The sequence below is a fragment of the Esox lucius genome, chromosome 4, assembly GCF_011004845.1.
Source record: "Esox lucius isolate fEsoLuc1 chromosome 4, fEsoLuc1.pri, whole genome shotgun sequence".
In the NCBI taxonomy this organism is placed as follows: Eukaryota; Metazoa; Chordata; class Actinopteri; order Esociformes; family Esocidae; genus Esox; species Esox lucius.
Genome location: NC_047572.1, coordinates 23,023,179 through 23,038,651, shown reverse-complemented (window position 1 = coordinate 23,038,651; position 15,473 = coordinate 23,023,179). Strand labels below are relative to the sequence as shown.

The 15,473-nt window shown below is 44.8% G+C and overlaps 3 protein-coding genes across 6 annotated transcripts; all 3 read right to left on the bottom strand.

Moving 5' to 3' along the window:
- Positions 1-165: 165 nt before the first annotated feature.
- On the bottom strand, positions 166-2,394 carry LOC105025210 (zinc finger protein 546-like). Of its 2 annotated transcripts, none has more exons than XM_034291671.1 (3): positions 2,371-2,394; positions 1,382-1,816; positions 166-1,227 (listed from the first exon to the last, which is right to left on the bottom strand). In XM_034291671.1, the coding sequence occupies exons 2-3, from the start codon at positions 1,698-1,700 to the stop codon at positions 290-292; spliced, it is 1,257 nt and encodes a 418-aa protein (XP_034147562.1). In that variant the 5' UTR covers positions 1,701-1,816; positions 2,371-2,394; the 3' UTR covers positions 166-289. The 2 variants fall into 2 exon arrangements, with proteins under 2 accessions (XP_034147562.1, XP_010894042.1); XM_010895740.4 differs by lacking the exon at positions 2,371-2,394 and adding an exon at positions 2,225-2,351.
- Positions 2,395-4,480: 2,086 nt separating this feature from the next.
- mif (macrophage migration inhibitory factor) lies at positions 4,481-9,194 on the bottom strand. The gene is given in 3 exon segments (NM_001310996.1): positions 4,481-4,886; positions 8,497-8,663; positions 8,969-9,194. Coding segments are annotated over 3 exon segments (342 nt in total). The 5' UTR covers positions 9,077-9,194; the 3' UTR covers positions 4,481-4,819.
- Positions 9,195-10,244: 1,050 nt separating this feature from the next.
- On the bottom strand, positions 10,245-14,422 carry LOC105025209. Of its 3 annotated transcripts, XM_010895738.4 has the most exons (5): positions 14,171-14,422; positions 13,381-13,532; positions 12,917-12,976; positions 11,414-11,516; positions 10,245-10,877 (listed from the first exon to the last, which is right to left on the bottom strand). In XM_010895738.4, the coding sequence occupies exons 3-5, from the start codon at positions 12,923-12,925 to the stop codon at positions 10,519-10,521; spliced, it is 471 nt and encodes a 156-aa protein (XP_010894040.1). In that variant the 5' UTR covers positions 12,926-12,976; positions 13,381-13,532; positions 14,171-14,422; the 3' UTR covers positions 10,245-10,518. The 3 variants fall into 3 exon arrangements, with proteins under 3 accessions (XP_010894040.1, XP_010894037.1, XP_010894038.1); XM_010895735.4 differs by having other exon boundaries at positions 13,381-14,422; XM_010895736.4 differs by lacking the exon at positions 12,917-12,976 and having other exon boundaries at positions 13,381-14,422.
- Between the last annotated feature and the right edge of the window lie 1,051 nt (positions 14,423-15,473).

Here is a 15,473-nt window from a genome sequence, read left to right as displayed (position 1 = left end):
GTCCAACTTCTAATTACTACTATATAATTAATCAAATAAACCTTGATCTCAAACTTTTTTAAACACAGTCCCGATTCATATTTCTTAAATACTGCCCAGATTTATGAACACAGCCTAATCAAGTCTAAATAATGTTTGAGCAATCAGAAAAAATGATCAGAATAATTTCTTTGTAAAATTTTTATTCCCCACCACATGAAATGTATCTGCAACTTACATTAAACATAATACATGTGTTATTTTCATTCACTCTGATTTTTCAAATGAACCTGCTTCATCTTTCAAAGGTCTACCTTGCTGCATGAACTTGTTCATGTCTTTTCAAGTCTGCTCTAGAATAGAATTTGTTCCCACAATTCAAGCAGTGATAAGGCCTCTCTGCAGAATGAATTACCTTGTGTTTCTTCAAGCCACTTTGAAGGCTGAAGCTCTTCCCACATTGAGAGCAGCTGTACGGTTTCTCACCTGTGTGATACTGCTGGTGGGACTTTAGATTGCACAGGTATACAAAGCTCTTCCCACACTGGGAGCAGCTGAAAGGCCTCTCCCCCGTATGGCATTGCATGTGTACCCTGAGGTGGCACATGTACACAAAGCCCTTACCACACTGAGAGCAGGTGAATGCCTTCTTCCCTGTGTGGTGATACTTCTGATGGTCTTTCAGGTTTCGGAGCTGAGGAAAGCTCTTACCACATTGTGGGCAGGTGTAGGGTTTGGCCCTCAGCTTTGCCGTTGTGTTGATGCTCAAGTTGTAGGGGCTGGACTCAAGGGACCCTACAGCGCACTCTGTCCCCTGCGTGGGTATATTTGATTTTGGGAGTGGGATCTGCTCATTTCTGGTTCCTGGAGCTGCAGGGGCAGCTGGACATTCACCTGACCATGGTAGTGGTTGTGGAGCTAGAGGTTCGCTGGTCCAAGGTGCTGGAAGTGGTTGTGGATGCAAAGGTTCACAGGTCCATGGTCCGCCATGTGAACTCAATCTCTGCAGATGACTCAGGCTCATTATTGGGGTATCTGTGGATTTGACTCTCTGGGAAACCAGATCCTCCCAGTCATCTAGCTCCTCTTTGATATGGACCCCATGGGACTCGTTCTTTTCCATGCTTTTAGAAACACAAGAAGAACCTTGCATGGTTGTTTCCTGTGGTCCTTCTCTCTCAGTGAGGGTCCTGGGTCCTTCTAACTGGCACCTCTCCTCCTGTTTGATTACACAAACCTCCTCTAGTCCTGAGTGTGGAAAACAACAACGTCAGGTATCCCATATTAGGTGTGTGTGTACCAGACAAAAGTCCTAACTTCTGACTGGTACTGTATATGGCTCATGTGCGCCATATACAGTACCAGTCAGTACCACTGTGTACATGATTCTCTCCTCACTTACCTGACTGAGCCTCCTCTCTCTCCTTAATCTCTCCAGCAGAAGCGGATCTCACAGACAACCCCCTCTGCTCTCTCTCTTTTCTCTGCCTTTTCTTTTCATTCTCTTCAAACTCCCTCCTCTTTCTCTCCTCTTCATCCCTCCATCTCTGCTCCCATTGATGCAGCTTCTTCCTCAAGACAATAACTTCCTGCTTGCTATGTGTAACTTCCTCCAAGAAACCTTCTTTCACCAGCCGTGTGATTTCATTCACAGCGGTTTTGAGGACAGTTTCCATGACATTACTGAGCTGGTACTGGAAGGTCAGGATGGCCTCTGACATAGCTGCAACAACATCAACTAAACAATGGAAAATGAACACCACTTCACTTTTAGAGTGAGTTCAATAAGCTGAAAAACTGGCAGGTAACATCCAGATCACACCAGCACCCGGGGAACCTAAAAATAAAAAGTAAAATAATTGATAATGTAGATATTACATATTCCCAGGGAAATAGTGCAACGACCAAGAGCTAGGGGAAAATGGTTGCTTCAGTCAGGTCCTTACAATGCTAGGTTACTGTTAACAAGATATATAAAAAATATTGGAGTTTCACTGTGGTGATAGTTTGTTGGCTAATAACCGCTCAGTATACAACTAGAGATACTAGATAGCGGATGTTCGTTCATAAGCATGTCCTCCTGCTTGGCTTGTTACCACTAGCTCGGTAATATTATTGGCTCGCTAACGCTGTTAGCTAGAGAATGTTGTAAGCTAGCTAATGTTGTTAGCAAGATAACTTAACTACATACACCAAAGGGGTAGTAGCAGTTTCTTTGAGTCATGTAACATAAAAATCTTAGTACTTGCCAAACGTTGACGCGTAGTTCATGTCAATCTAGCTAGTTGGAAACGTTCAATATTTATATTACCACAAACTGTGTAACGTATGCTGACTGCAGCTAGCATGCTAATAACACTGGACGGCCGAGTACCGCCCTCTAGCGTGTACCTTCAATTGGATCATCTTGCGAAAGCAATTGCGCATAAGCTTGTCTTCACAATGCACAATTGAGACCTGTGCCTAAAGGTGCCTACAAAGGCAGAGTGTAGTTTCTAAAGATCATTTACTTTTTTTTTTTTTAAATATCATGATAATATAGAAGATATTGAATCACAGTCCGGTGCAGTGGACATTTTAAACATACAGCCTATCCAAATAAAAATAGGAAGTATTAAAGATAAGAAAAAAGACCTAAGGTCTTGATGTTAGAGATGCTGTGACTGAAACTCTGCCTATGTAATGGAATGGACCCTCAATCCCACAGATTCCAGACACATACTGTACCTAATAAAGGGGAAGACCTGACACTAATTAAGTACTTCAACTCTGAGATCTGTTTTAAATGTATTTGACTACAAAAATACATCAGAAATGAAATGTAGTCCTACTTATTCTTCTACTTAGTCCTGTTCATCAGTAGAACACATCTTCAACATCTCAAATTCAGAACTTCCTATTACTCCACCCATGAATGGACTTCATGCGCAATGAACATTAACCGTAATGCTAATGTTTAATTACTCTATGTATTTTTACTGATTATTAGTACTTTTATAGTTATATGAAGTTGATATTCTGTAGTGTGTGTGTGTGTGTGTCGCTGGCCTTCACCAATACGGGGTGACGACTGTAAATTTGCTGTCCCCTCAAAATAACTCAACACACAGCCATTAATGTCTAAAGCCCTGGCAACAAAAGTGAGTACACCCCTGGGCCCAATTAGCCATTTTCCCTCCCCAGTGTCATATGACTCGTGTGTTACAAGGTCTCAGGTGTGAATGGGGACCAGGTGTGTTAAATTTGGTGTCATAGCTCTCACAGTCCCTCATACTGGACACTGGAAGTTCAACATGGCACCTCATGGCAAAGAACTCTCTGTGGATCTGATTAAAATAAGTGTTGCTCTACATAAAGATGGCCTAAGCTATAAGAAGAAACTGAGCTGCAGCACGGTGGCCAAGACCATACAGCGGTTTAACAGGACAGGTTCCACTCAGAACAGGCATCGCCATGGTCGCCCAAAGAAGTTGAGTGCACATGCTCAGCATCATATCCAGAGGTTGTCTTTAGGAAATAGACGTATGGGTGCTGCCAGCATTGCTGCAGAGGTTGAAAGGGTGGGGTGTCAGCATGTCAGTGCTCAGACCATACACAGCACACTGTATCAAATTGGTCTGCATGGCTGTCGTCCCAGAAGGAAGCCTCTTAAATATGATGCACAAGAAAGCCCGCAAACAGTTTGCTGAAGACAAGCAGACCAAGGACATGGATTACTGGAACCATGTCCTGTGGTCTGATGAGACCAAGATAAACGTATTTGGTTCAGATGGTGTCAAGCGTGTGTGGCGGCAACCAGGTGAGGAGTACAAAGACAAGTGTATCATGCCTACAGTGGTGGGTGCATGAGTGCTGCCGGCACTTGGGAGCTACAGTTCATTGAGGGATCCATGAATGCCAACATGTACTGTGACATACTGAATCAGAACATGATCCCCTCCCTTCGGAGACTGGGCCACAGGGCAGTATTCCAACATGTTAACGACCCCAAACACACCTCCAAGACGACCACTGCCTTGCTACAGAAGCTGAGGATAAAGGTGATGGACTGGCCAAGCATGTCTCCAGACCTAAACCCTATTGAGCATCGGTGGGGCATCCTCAAGTGGAATGTGGAGGAGCGCAAGGTCTCTAACATCCAACAGCTCTGTGATGTTGTCATGCAGGAGTGGAAGAGGACTCCAGTGGCAACCTGTGCATCTCTGGTGAACTCCATGCCCAAGAGGGTTAAGGCAGTGCTGGAAAATGATGGTGGCCACACAAAATATTGACACTTTGGGCCCAATTTGGATATTTTCACTTAGGGGTTTACTCATTTTTGTTGCCAGTGACTTAGACATTAATGGCTGTGTGTTGTGTTATTTTGAGGGGACAGCAAATTTGCACTATTATACAAGCTGTAAACTATACAAGCTGTACACTCACTACTTTACACTGTAGCAAAGTGTCATTTCTTCAGTGTTGTCATATGAACAGATATAATCAAATATTTACAAAAATGGGAGGGGTGTACTCACTTTTATGAGACACTGTATATCATTTAAATAAAAAAATTGTTAGTGTGAGGAAACACTTCTTCATTCATGCTTGATTATAAGCAGTGCAAAACACCCAGCCTGTAAAACAAACCCTGGGAAAATGTAGAAAGTTGATATCAGGAGAGTCACTTTATTGTAACATCAAATTCAAATGGTCCAGAGCAAATCAAGGGTCCGTAATAAAGCAAGGGTCCATTTACGTGCATTTATCACACCGCTCAGCAATTATGCATATGCTGCTTCTCTCTTTCTACAGAAGAGGAAAGTAAGAGCAAACTCCCACTGAAGTTCAGATCTCGTGCTTAGCCGAAGGTAGAGTTGTTCCAGGCCACGTTAGCTGCCTCCATGTCAAAGAAGTTCACATAGATCCTAACACATAAACAACAGAAGTGGGTTATATCAGAATCACCTTAAAGTACTTTTCCCATGATCACAATTGTATTTGGTGTGAAATGGTGCTGTGCAATATATGTGCTGAGAAGAACATAAGCAATATGTGTAAATACATTTACAGTTTTTGTACACATTTACATTATCACCAGTATAGTATAGCAGTGAGAAGATGTTTTGATCAGGTGGTGGTGATGGTTTGGGGAGATTTTGATGAAATCACAATTGTACACCACGCTAGGTTTGTAAGTGCAGCATATGTTCAATAGTGTGACTAGCAAAGCGCCCCTAATTCCACAGCTATGTGTGATATATCTAAATGCATTGTTTGTCTGTGTATTGTAAATGTTATTTTTAATTTCACATTTGTTCTGTTGTTCTACAATCTAGGTTACCTATGTATTTTTATTTAAAACTTTACAAGATTTAAAAATGAGAACTGGTTCTCAACTGACATACCATAAACATAATTTGGGCTCACCACCCACAGGAGGGACCATAAGGGGCCGGTGCGAAGAGGATCGGGCGGCAGTCGAAGGCAGGGGCCTAGACAACCCGATCTCTGGACACGGAAACTAGCTCTAGGGACGTGGAATGTCACCTCGCTGGCGGGGAAGGAGCCTGAGCTAGTGCGTGAGGTTGAGAGGTTCCGATTAGAGGTAGTCGGGATCACCTCTACGCACGGCTTGGGCTCTGGAACCACACTCCTTGAGAGAGGATGTACTCTTCACCACTCTGGAGTTGCCCATGGTGAGAGGCGGCGGGCTGGTGTGGGTTTGCTTATAGCTCCCCAGCTCTGCCGCCATGTGTTGGAGTTTACCCCGGTGAACGAGAGGGTCGTTTCCCTGCGCCTACGGGTCGGGGATAGGTCTCTCACTGTTGTTTGTGCCTACGGGCCGAACGGCAGTGCAGAGTACCCGACCTTCTTGGAGTCTCTGGGAGGGGTGCTGGAAAGTGCTCCGACTGGGGACTCTATTGTTCTACTGGGGGACTTCAACGCCCACGTGGGCAGCGACAGTGACACCTGGAGGGGCGTGATTGGGAGGAACGGCCCCCCTGATCTGAACCCGAGTGGTGTTCAGTTATTGGACTTCTGTGCTAGTCACAGTTTGTCCATAACGAACACCATGTTCAAGCATAAGGGTGTCCATCAGTGCACGTGGCACCAGGACACCCTAGGCCGCAGGTCGATGATCGACTTTGTTGTCGTCTCATCTGACCTGCGGCCGTATGTCTTGGACACTCGGGTGAAGAGAGGGGCGGAGCTGTCAACTGATCACCACCTGGTGGTGAGTTGGATCCGATGGCGGGGGAGAAAGCTGGACAGACTCGGCAGGCCCAAGCGTACTGTAAGGGTCTGCTGGGAACGTCTGGCCGAGTCTCCTGTCAGAGAGATCTTTAACTCCCACCTCCGGCAGAGCTTCGACTGGATCCCGAGGGAGGTTGGAGATATTGAGTCCGAGTGGACCATGTTCTCCACCGCCATTGTCGAAGCGGCCGCTCGGAGCTGTGGCCGTAAGGTCTCCGGTGCCTGTCGAGGCGGCAATCCCCGAACCCGGTGGTGGACACCGGAAGTAAGGGATGCCGTCAAGCTGAAGAAGGAGTCCTATCAGGCCTGGTTGGCTTGTGGGACTCCTGAGGCAGCTGACGGGTACCGACAGGCCAAGCGGGCTGCAGCCCGGGTGGTTGTGGAGGCAAAAACTCGGGCCTGGGAGGAGTTCGGTGAGGCCATGGAGAAGGACTATCGGCTGGCCTCGAAGAGATTCTGGCAAACCATCCGGCGCCTCAGGAGAGGGAAACAGTGCCCTACCAACGCTGTTTACAGTAGAGGTGGGCAGCTGTTGACCTCAACTGAGGATGTCGTCGGGCGGTGGAAGGAATACTTCGAGGATCTCCTCAATCCCGCTGTCACTTCTTCCATTGAGGAAGCAGAGGATGAGGGCTCAGAGGTGGACTCGTCCATCACCCGGGCTGAAGTCACTGAGGTGGTCAAGAAACTCCTCGGTGGCAAGGCACCGGGGGTGGATGAGATCCGCCCTGAGTACCTCAAGTCTCTGGATGTTGTGGGGCTGTCTTGGTTGACACGCCTGTGCAACATCGCGTGGCGGTCGGGGACAGTGCCTCTGGGATGGCAGACCGGTGTGGTGGTCCCTCTTTTTAAGAAGGGGGACCGGAGGGTGTGTTCCAACTATAGGGGGATCACACTTCTCAGCCTCCCCGGGAAAGTCTATGCCAGGGTTCTGGAGAGGAGAATACGGCCGATAGTAGAACCTCGGATTCAGGAGGAACAGTGTGGTTTTCGTCCGGGCCGTGGAACACTGGACCAGCTTTATACCCTCTACGGGGTGTTGGAGGGTTCATGGGAGTTTACCCAACCAATCCACATGTGTTTTGTGGATTTGGAGAAGGCATTCGACTGTGTCCCTCGCGGCATCTTGTGAAGGGTGCTTGGGGAATATGGGGTCCTGGGTCCTTTGCTAAGGGCTGTCAGGTCCCTGTACAACCGAAGCAGGAGCTTGGTCCGCATTGCCGGCAGTAAGTCAGACTTGTTCCCAGTGCATGTTGGACTCCGGCAGGGCTGCCCTTTGTCACCGGTTCTGTTCGTAATTTTTATGGACAGAATTTCTAGGCGCAGCCAGGGGCCGGAGGGTGTCAGGTTTGGGGACCACACAATTTCGTCTCTGCTTTTTGCAGATGATGTTGTCGTGTTGGCCCCTTCTAACCAGGACCTTCAGCATGCGCTGGGACGGTTTGCAGCCGAGTGTGAAGCGGTGGGGATGAAAATCAGTACCTCCAAATCCGAGGCCATGGTCCTCAGTCGGAAAAGGGTGGCTTGCCCGCTTCAGGTTGGTGGAGAGTGCCTGCCTCAAGTGGAGGAGTTTAAGTATCTAGGGGTCTTGTTCACGAGTGAGGGAAGGATGGAACGGGAGATTGACAGACGGATCGGTGCAGCTTCTGCAGTAATGCAGTCGATGTATCGGTCTGTCGTGGTGAAGAAAGAGCTGAGCCGCAAGGCGAAGCTCTCGATTTACCAGTCAATCTACGTTCCTACTCTCACCTATGGTCATGAGCTTTGGGTCATGACCGAAAGGACAAGATCCCGGATACAGGCGGCCGAAATGAGCTTTCTCCGCAGGGTGGCCGGGCGATCCCTTAGAGATAGGGTGAGAAGCTCGGTCACCCGGGAGGAGCTCAGAGTAGAGCCGCTGCTCCTCCACATCGAGAGGGGTCAGCTGAGGTGGCTTGGGCATCTTTTTCGGATGCCTCCGGAACGCCTTCCTGGGAAGGTGTTCCGGTCCCGTCCCACCGGAAGGAGACCCCGGGGAAGACCTAGGACACGCTGGAGGGACTATGTCTCCCGGCTGGCCTGGGAACGCCTCGGTGTCCCCCCGGAAGAGCTAGAGGAAGTGTCTGGGGAGAGGGATGTCTGGGCATCCCTGCTTAGACTGCTGCCCCCGCGACCCGGCCCCGGATAAGCGGAAGAAGATGGTATGGTATGGTATAATTTGAGTACCACAATATAATTTCAGTTTTAGGTTGAGGCATAAAGCCCAGGTTGTTGAGGTTAAGGTCCACATAATTATATTACCTGTCAGGGGAGATGCCCAGGTGTTTGTTGAGCAGTCCACAAATTAATTTAGAGTACTGTTTCTGAGCTCCTTCAATCTTTCCAATGCTATGGAGGGAGCAGAGGGCACAAGGGTCTCCTTTTCCTCCAAACATCAACTGGTCCGGGTTGATGTGCACAGCAATGTACTGAGGGAGAGCACAGGGCAAGTGAAAATCCCACCAAGACAATGCAATTGGTAGTGATAACCCTGTGATAAATATCACAGTTGTGGAATTACACATAGCAGTATTTGTTTTGCGGCCCGGATTACTGACATACTAAATCACTGTACAGCGCTTGAATTCCATTGTAAGCATCTGCGCATGCCCATTAACATGAAGGGGTATCAGCGGCGAATAAACTATTTTCGAATGTATCGCCATCAAACCAACTATAGCCATCTACAGAAAGGGTAAAAAAGGCATTATGTGCAACGAGCTGGAAGACTCACCTGCGCAGGTTTGCCCATCGCTTTGGCCAGTTGTTCTGTGGCCTCGCACAACAGTGCAGGAGGAATGTCACTCTTGGCCACATTGGTATTTACCGTAAACATAGGCATGATGGTTGCGTCGATAAACCTATTTCTTTAAAGGGAATATTAACCGTGATTAGCAGAGCACTACAGTAAGCTTGACAGTTCCTCCAGCCAGTCGGCGTACTTCCGCAAATTTCGAAGGGGGGTCACGCGAGACTGTCGGGGAGACTAGAAACTTCTCAACTTCACTGGATTCGTTTGGTTCGGTTTGGTTACGTTGCCCCCGAACGAGCAATGCATTATGGGCTTCCTTTTTTAAGATTCAAGATTTAATGGTAATGTGCCTAGGATACACAGGGTAAACAACACAATGACATTCTTACTTTCATGTTCATGCCCGACTATGCAAAATCAATTATGAACATCAAAAATAGCAGGACAGTATTAAGAGTGGTATGTCCCTAAATAATTACAGTAAGTGTGCACTATAAAATTGTGTGCCTCTTAGTGATATTACACCATTAATTTCTTCCATTGGGGATTCTCAAATCCATTTCAAATAAGGTCTTAGTTTTGTTTAGGCATACACCACCTCAGTGTTTTAATAGTCATTTGAATTTCATCAGAACAAGGTGATATTTCTCAACATATAAGCATTAATTACATCATATTTGTAACAATTCATGCTACAAAATGTCGGCTAAAGACAGTAAATCAAATTAATCTTGTCCTAGAGATATTCACAAAATTGTCAAAAGACCCTATTTGACATAGAACAAAAAATCCCTGGTGAAAGAAAATGGTGAAACAACAGCCACATTCATGTTTTGCACTAGGATTCATGGAGATTATCACACAACACCTACTTGCTTGTATAGACAAATGAAAACATTTGTGAAAATGTGCACCCAATTAAAGATTTAGATTGTTGGCCACTGGTTGTTTACAGTAAAAGTAACTTTTATGACAAAGAGGTCACTGAGAATGTCATATTACTCCATCTATGTGCACTATATCATTAAAGACCACTCGCTTTAAAAATTATACATTTGTAAGTTATCCACATATAAACAAAATTTCACATCCTGCTGAAAATGTGAGGTTTGAAAAAAAATCTGACTGCAGTTAGAGTTGATGTTAGTGGTCGGTAGGGGTCAGGCAGTTGAAGTGTCAGGAGTTCCTGGCCACAAGTATATCAAGCTGGGTTTATTTTAGGACAACTGACTGTAAATTAACCAAATACATCCCAGCATGACCCTCAACTGTATATTTTATTCTGCCAAAAATTGAGTTATAAATGACTTCAAAAGTCACAATATGGGAGAATTGAAAGGGATTACATCCAACAGACAACATCTAAATGGTTTAAGAAATGACAAACAGGTACATTTACAAGCCTTTTAAATAAATAAAAAAATCCTAGAGTTTGCTTTATTTAACTTGAGAAACAGACACACAGAGACCACCAACATCCCCAGCATACTTTTATTTTCCAACTATCACCCCACCCCACCATTTTCATCCCATTATTCTTCTTCCTTTTTCCTCTCTACTACCTTCAGCCTTCCTTCCAGGATCCTCAGACGGTCTTCCACATGGACTGTCTTTTCTGGTCCGGAGCTGGCAAGCCCCAGCAGGACACACCCAAAAACCAGACTTGCCAGTCGGATAGCTGTTGTGTCCGAACCAGCATTGGCGTCGCTGACAATCAGGCTGAAGAGCCACAACACTGCGCCTGCCTTCAGCATCCAGAACACTCTCCTCACCACAGCCACCAACAGACGCAGGATGATGGACAGCACCCAGTAGCCAATTAGAGCCAATAGAGCCCACTGACCTACAGAGGCCACACCCTCTGGGGTGAAGTGAGGGAATGGCAAGTGGACTGGAGCGAGGGGGAAAAGAGTTGGGGAGGAGATAAAATCTTTATTTTTACTTACTGAAAATCTCTCCAGACACAAACAATTAATTTGAAGTGTGCACTTCCCATGCTACACAAAGAAGTCTCAGTCTAATTCATCATTGGGTGACAAAATGTTTTGTGAGGGCTATATGTTATGACTCTTCAATTCAGAAATTGAGTTGAGCATCACTTTTCTATGCATAAAGGATGGCGTGGGATTACTGGACTTGAAAATAATGTTGTGAGAGAGAACATTTGTTGCATACAACTGGGTTTAGGCAAGTACCCTCTGCTAGAAAACTTGATTGCATTAAGCTTTCTGTTTTCTACCGACAAAATATGTCTAATGTTTTAACGGTTTAAGCTTCCAGGACGTCTTTAAACTAAAGAGACAGGATTAGGCAGTACATTTTTCTGAAACTTCAATTCTAAACAGAGAATCATAAATAATTATTAGCTAGCCTTAATGCATATACAATTTCACATTACTCAGATACTAAAAACAAACTTTCACCCACCATCAACTCCTGTCACCCTGAGAATCTCTGTGACGTAAACAGCGATGACATTCAAGCCACTGGCAGCTCCCTGGGCCAGAAAGCGGATGAACATCTCAAAGAACTAAAACAGAAAGAGGGAAAATAATAATAATAAAATGCTTAGATATTTATACCATGAGAAGAAATAACTGTTGCTCAACAAAGTCCCCATATTGCCAAACCTTATAGATTAATATACAGCAAGATTCATTTCTTGCCATTGTCCTCAAGAGCACCCAAACAAATGCCCTAGATGGCAGATGGAAATGTTTATCGATGTAGAACAAACCTTTACACTGTGACCTATGTAAACCCCAAATTGTCAAACTGTTCACACCCCTCTTGTTGACACACAACCCTCAATATTTAATTTCATTTCACAATAATAATAAAAGTGTGATATGTAGATAAGTGGGGGAAATAACCCACATTTTAATGCAGGGGTGTCCAAACTATTCCACGGAGGGCCATGTGTCTGCAGGTTTTCGCTCTCTCCTTGTACATGATTGACTAATCGGGTTACTAATTGGTTAGTTTCTACCCTCACCTGGTTGTTTAGGTGTGAACTGGGAAACAATTTAAAGGAAAAACCAAAAACCTGCAGACACTCGGCCCTCCGTGGAATGGTTTGGATACCCCTGTTTTAATGCATGAAAGGCTAAGGCACTGACACAATGTTCTCTATTTGAATACTTCAGGGTGGTGTAAACATTCTGTTGAAGTGACTTTACAGTTATGGGTCCCCCCTGGGGTGCATAAGCGCCCTAGTACACAATTTTAGCAATACGTTTTCAATAGCTGCATAATTTACCAACCCAGCAAACATGGCCGGTAGTTAATCAACAGGAACGTGTCTAACTAGTTTTAACAATATTTGTCTTAGGTATCTTGTTAATGACACCTAGGCAACTTGGTCCGAACCAGTCAATATGCAAGAGTCCTCTCCATTAGCTGGCACAATGTTTCTTTTTTTCATGCTGCAATATGTATGCATGTGTATGTATGCAAGATTAAAAAACAAAACACTACCCCACCATACTGGAGTAGCCCCTCTTAACCCCCCACACTGCTTAGTTGAGGTCAAGGACCGTCATAGGACACAGACGCCTCTACACCTGTTTCAGCGCAACAAAGGGACAGCAGCATGGTTCAGTGTGTCACGGCAGACTTAAACTACTGTCCATACTGGTCCGTTTGTAATGCGTCCATGTGCCACTTTTAAAAAAGGCATCCTGAATATCCAAATCCTTGGTAGAAACGTTGGAAAATGCCATCAATCGCACAAACACATGGAACCCTGCCAAAGTAGCCCAAAATGTGCCGTAGCCCAAAATTCAGGAGTGGAACGTGGAAATATGGATGTTACCAACTGCACCATGCGACTGACATGTACCCGGCAAACAGATGCAGCTGCAGGGCGCTTTGTTTGGGTCCGTGTCAGAGCAGAGGTTAAGTTCAACAAGGAATCTGGGGGTTTCTTACCATAGCCATGGCATAGACGTTTTCTTGACCAAGTACTGACTCTAGATACAACAGCACACTCTGGGGAAGGGGGAGCAGGGTGGGGGTGATGTGGATATAAACAGACATGAAATTAGAGCAGTGTGGAAGGGGGATCAGAAGGGAGATTATCAGGTAGTAGGGATAGGGGAGAAATAGGACAGGCGGTGGAGGAGGAAAAGTGGGGTAGAAATTAGTTGGGTAGGTGATGAAGAAAGACAAGTCAGAGTTGAGAAGGACAGTTTTAGTTGATGGATCAAACCTCAATTAGGCAATACTTTTTAAAAGGTAGCCATCACCCTTAGAAAGAAGATAGTATAGCTAAAGTAGTATTAATGGAGGAATAGATTAACAAATGAACAGGATTGATTAGGTGCAGATGTACTCAAATTACTACAGCCCATTAGGTATTTAAATCTATGGCTTATTTTTCCAATCCTACTCACGTCAACTGTCGATTCGATCACATTAGTTCCCACGACGGATTCCACATATTTGTGGACGTCTTCGCAGGTTCCTGTGACCAGGGACCGGAGACTGACCGATGGGCCCCATCTATGGCTCTCTTCGGACGGGATGGCCTGGCCGACGCATTGCGCTGCCAAGCCAAGCATTAACACAAGCGTGGATAATAAAACCCGTACTAAAGAAAAATATGCACTGTTGGAGGAAGTCATGTCGGAAAAACGTTTTTTCTAAACCCCTTCACGTGATAAATATACAGGTGGCGACTGGAAAAATAAGGTTTAAGTCGGTGGACCGGTGTAGGTGCAAATATTATGAATATTATGAAAATTCGGAGGTAAAAAAAAAGATTCTATCGATAATCAGTCATTAAAAAAAACGACAGAAGTGTAATTTTGGGTACACGTGCCTCACAGACTTCTACAGAATACAGAAATAGCTGAGCCGTATAGCCTACACTTTAGCTACTCGTGGGTTTAAACTTAAAATTTGCCAAGTGCAGTTTATTACGTTACTTAACCTCGGTTTAGCTTTTTACTAATAATCTTGGTTACCCAGCAATAATATCCCTGCGAAAGTTTGTCAATCTAGCCTCGAGACTGTTTAATTATAAACAGCTCCAGCACCGTTCAATGACATTTAATATCAACACAATGACTATATTTGGTATTGAATTGGTTAAGAATAGAACCACGTATTAATTTCTAAAACTGCATTTTTCCATCGATGAATAGGCAAAAGTATATTTGTACGCGCGGGAGGCTGACTCACTTGTAACAATGTATCAGTTTTTCATTTAGGTTTGCGCGTAAAAAGGAAATAGTAGCAGGCGAGATGACACGCTCACCGTCAGCGGACCATCTACAAAATCTTCATATTTTGCAATGTATTCCAAATAATTTTATTAATATATCCCTTTCTTCCATAGGTTTGCGTGAAGAGAAGGCGACGATATACTGACTGTCTTTCATAAAAAAAAAACTGGACCTTCATAAATCTACAAGACCTTGCCTCTCCTTCCCCTCAAGCTATTCCGGAATAGGAACCTGATATATGGTGTAGGGGGGGGGGGGTGTGCTTGTCATAGCTAAAAATCCAGCCCACTGCTAGCTTGCAAGAAAAGCTTGTCTCTATCTCTCAACTATCTCTTTCCAATGAAAGCATATCAACACGTCTGAAAATACGTCGTTTCTTTTACACAATTTGTGTTCACAGGGTGCTCTAAAGCTTAATCAAATCTTATTAAAAACATATTGACACATATTCAGTGTTTGCAGGTATCAGTTGTCAGGTTTAGGGTTCCCTTTTGGAATCTCGTTGTCAATTAGCTTTTTATCTTTAACATACAGTCAATTACGTTGCAAACTTTTTGTATCAACACATTTTGTATGGACTTTTTAGGTCAGCTGATGGGAGAGAGCCCGAGAATGAATTGCAGAAGTATGCGAGTTTGTTGCTGATATGAAATACAACTTGGTTGTGGTGAATCACCATGAATGATTCACCACACCATTTTTGTATGTTTTTACATTTTGTCAATCCGTTTTTTCTACCCTTACAATTTTTGTGATTCATTATTATGGCCTTGCCGGATCGCGAGAACTCCACAGCAGGTAAAAGATTCAGACGTCTCCCCCAAATGTCTTGACAAGCCATCCTGATTCTTACCATGATTTAGTTTTTTAGGGGCTCATCCTACCCCCAGTATTGAGTAACATGACAAGGCAACTCTGCAACAAAACAGCCAAACAGCACTGCTCTATACTGCCAAACTGCACTGCTCTATACTGCAAATCCCAGGGCATTTGCCCCGTTTTTCTCCCAAAATATTTTTTGGACCCTAACCCAACTTTTAACGGTGTACCATTGAGAGCATCCTCACAGCCTGCATTACTGCATGGTCTCCACTGTAAATCCTTGTATGTCCAAGGAATGCACTCTCTAAATGTTCCTTGTCTCCTGATCGTTAAAACCAAGGAGGACATGAGGTCCTGACCCACACCTCCCGAGGCTCAAAAGACGTGTTGCTGCCCGTCTAAAGTCCTCCTGGACGTGCTGCAGATCAGGACGATAC

Excerpts from the sequence above, each read along its gene's own strand:
- LOC105025210 (XM_034291671.1), bottom strand. The coding sequence starts at position 1,700 with ATGTCAGAGGCCATCCTGACCTTCCAGTACCAGCTCAGTAATGTCATG. Across the intron at positions 1,228-1,381 it reads GAGAGAGGAGGCTCAGTCAG|GACTAGAGGAGGTTTGTGTA; the intron begins GTAAGTGAGGAG and ends TTCCACACTCAG.
- LOC105025209 (XM_010895735.4), bottom strand. The coding sequence starts at position 13,611 with ATGACTTCCTCCAACAGTGCATATTTTTCTTTAGTACGGGTTTTATTA. Across the intron at positions 12,977-13,380 it reads TGATCGAATCGACAGTTGAC|AGTGTGCTGTTGTATCTAGA; the intron begins GTGAGTAGGATT and ends CCCCTTCCCCAG. Across the intron at positions 10,878-11,413 it reads CAGGGTGACAGGAGTTGATG|TCCACTTGCCATTCCCTCAC; the intron begins GTGGGTGAAAGT and ends CCCTCGCTCCAG.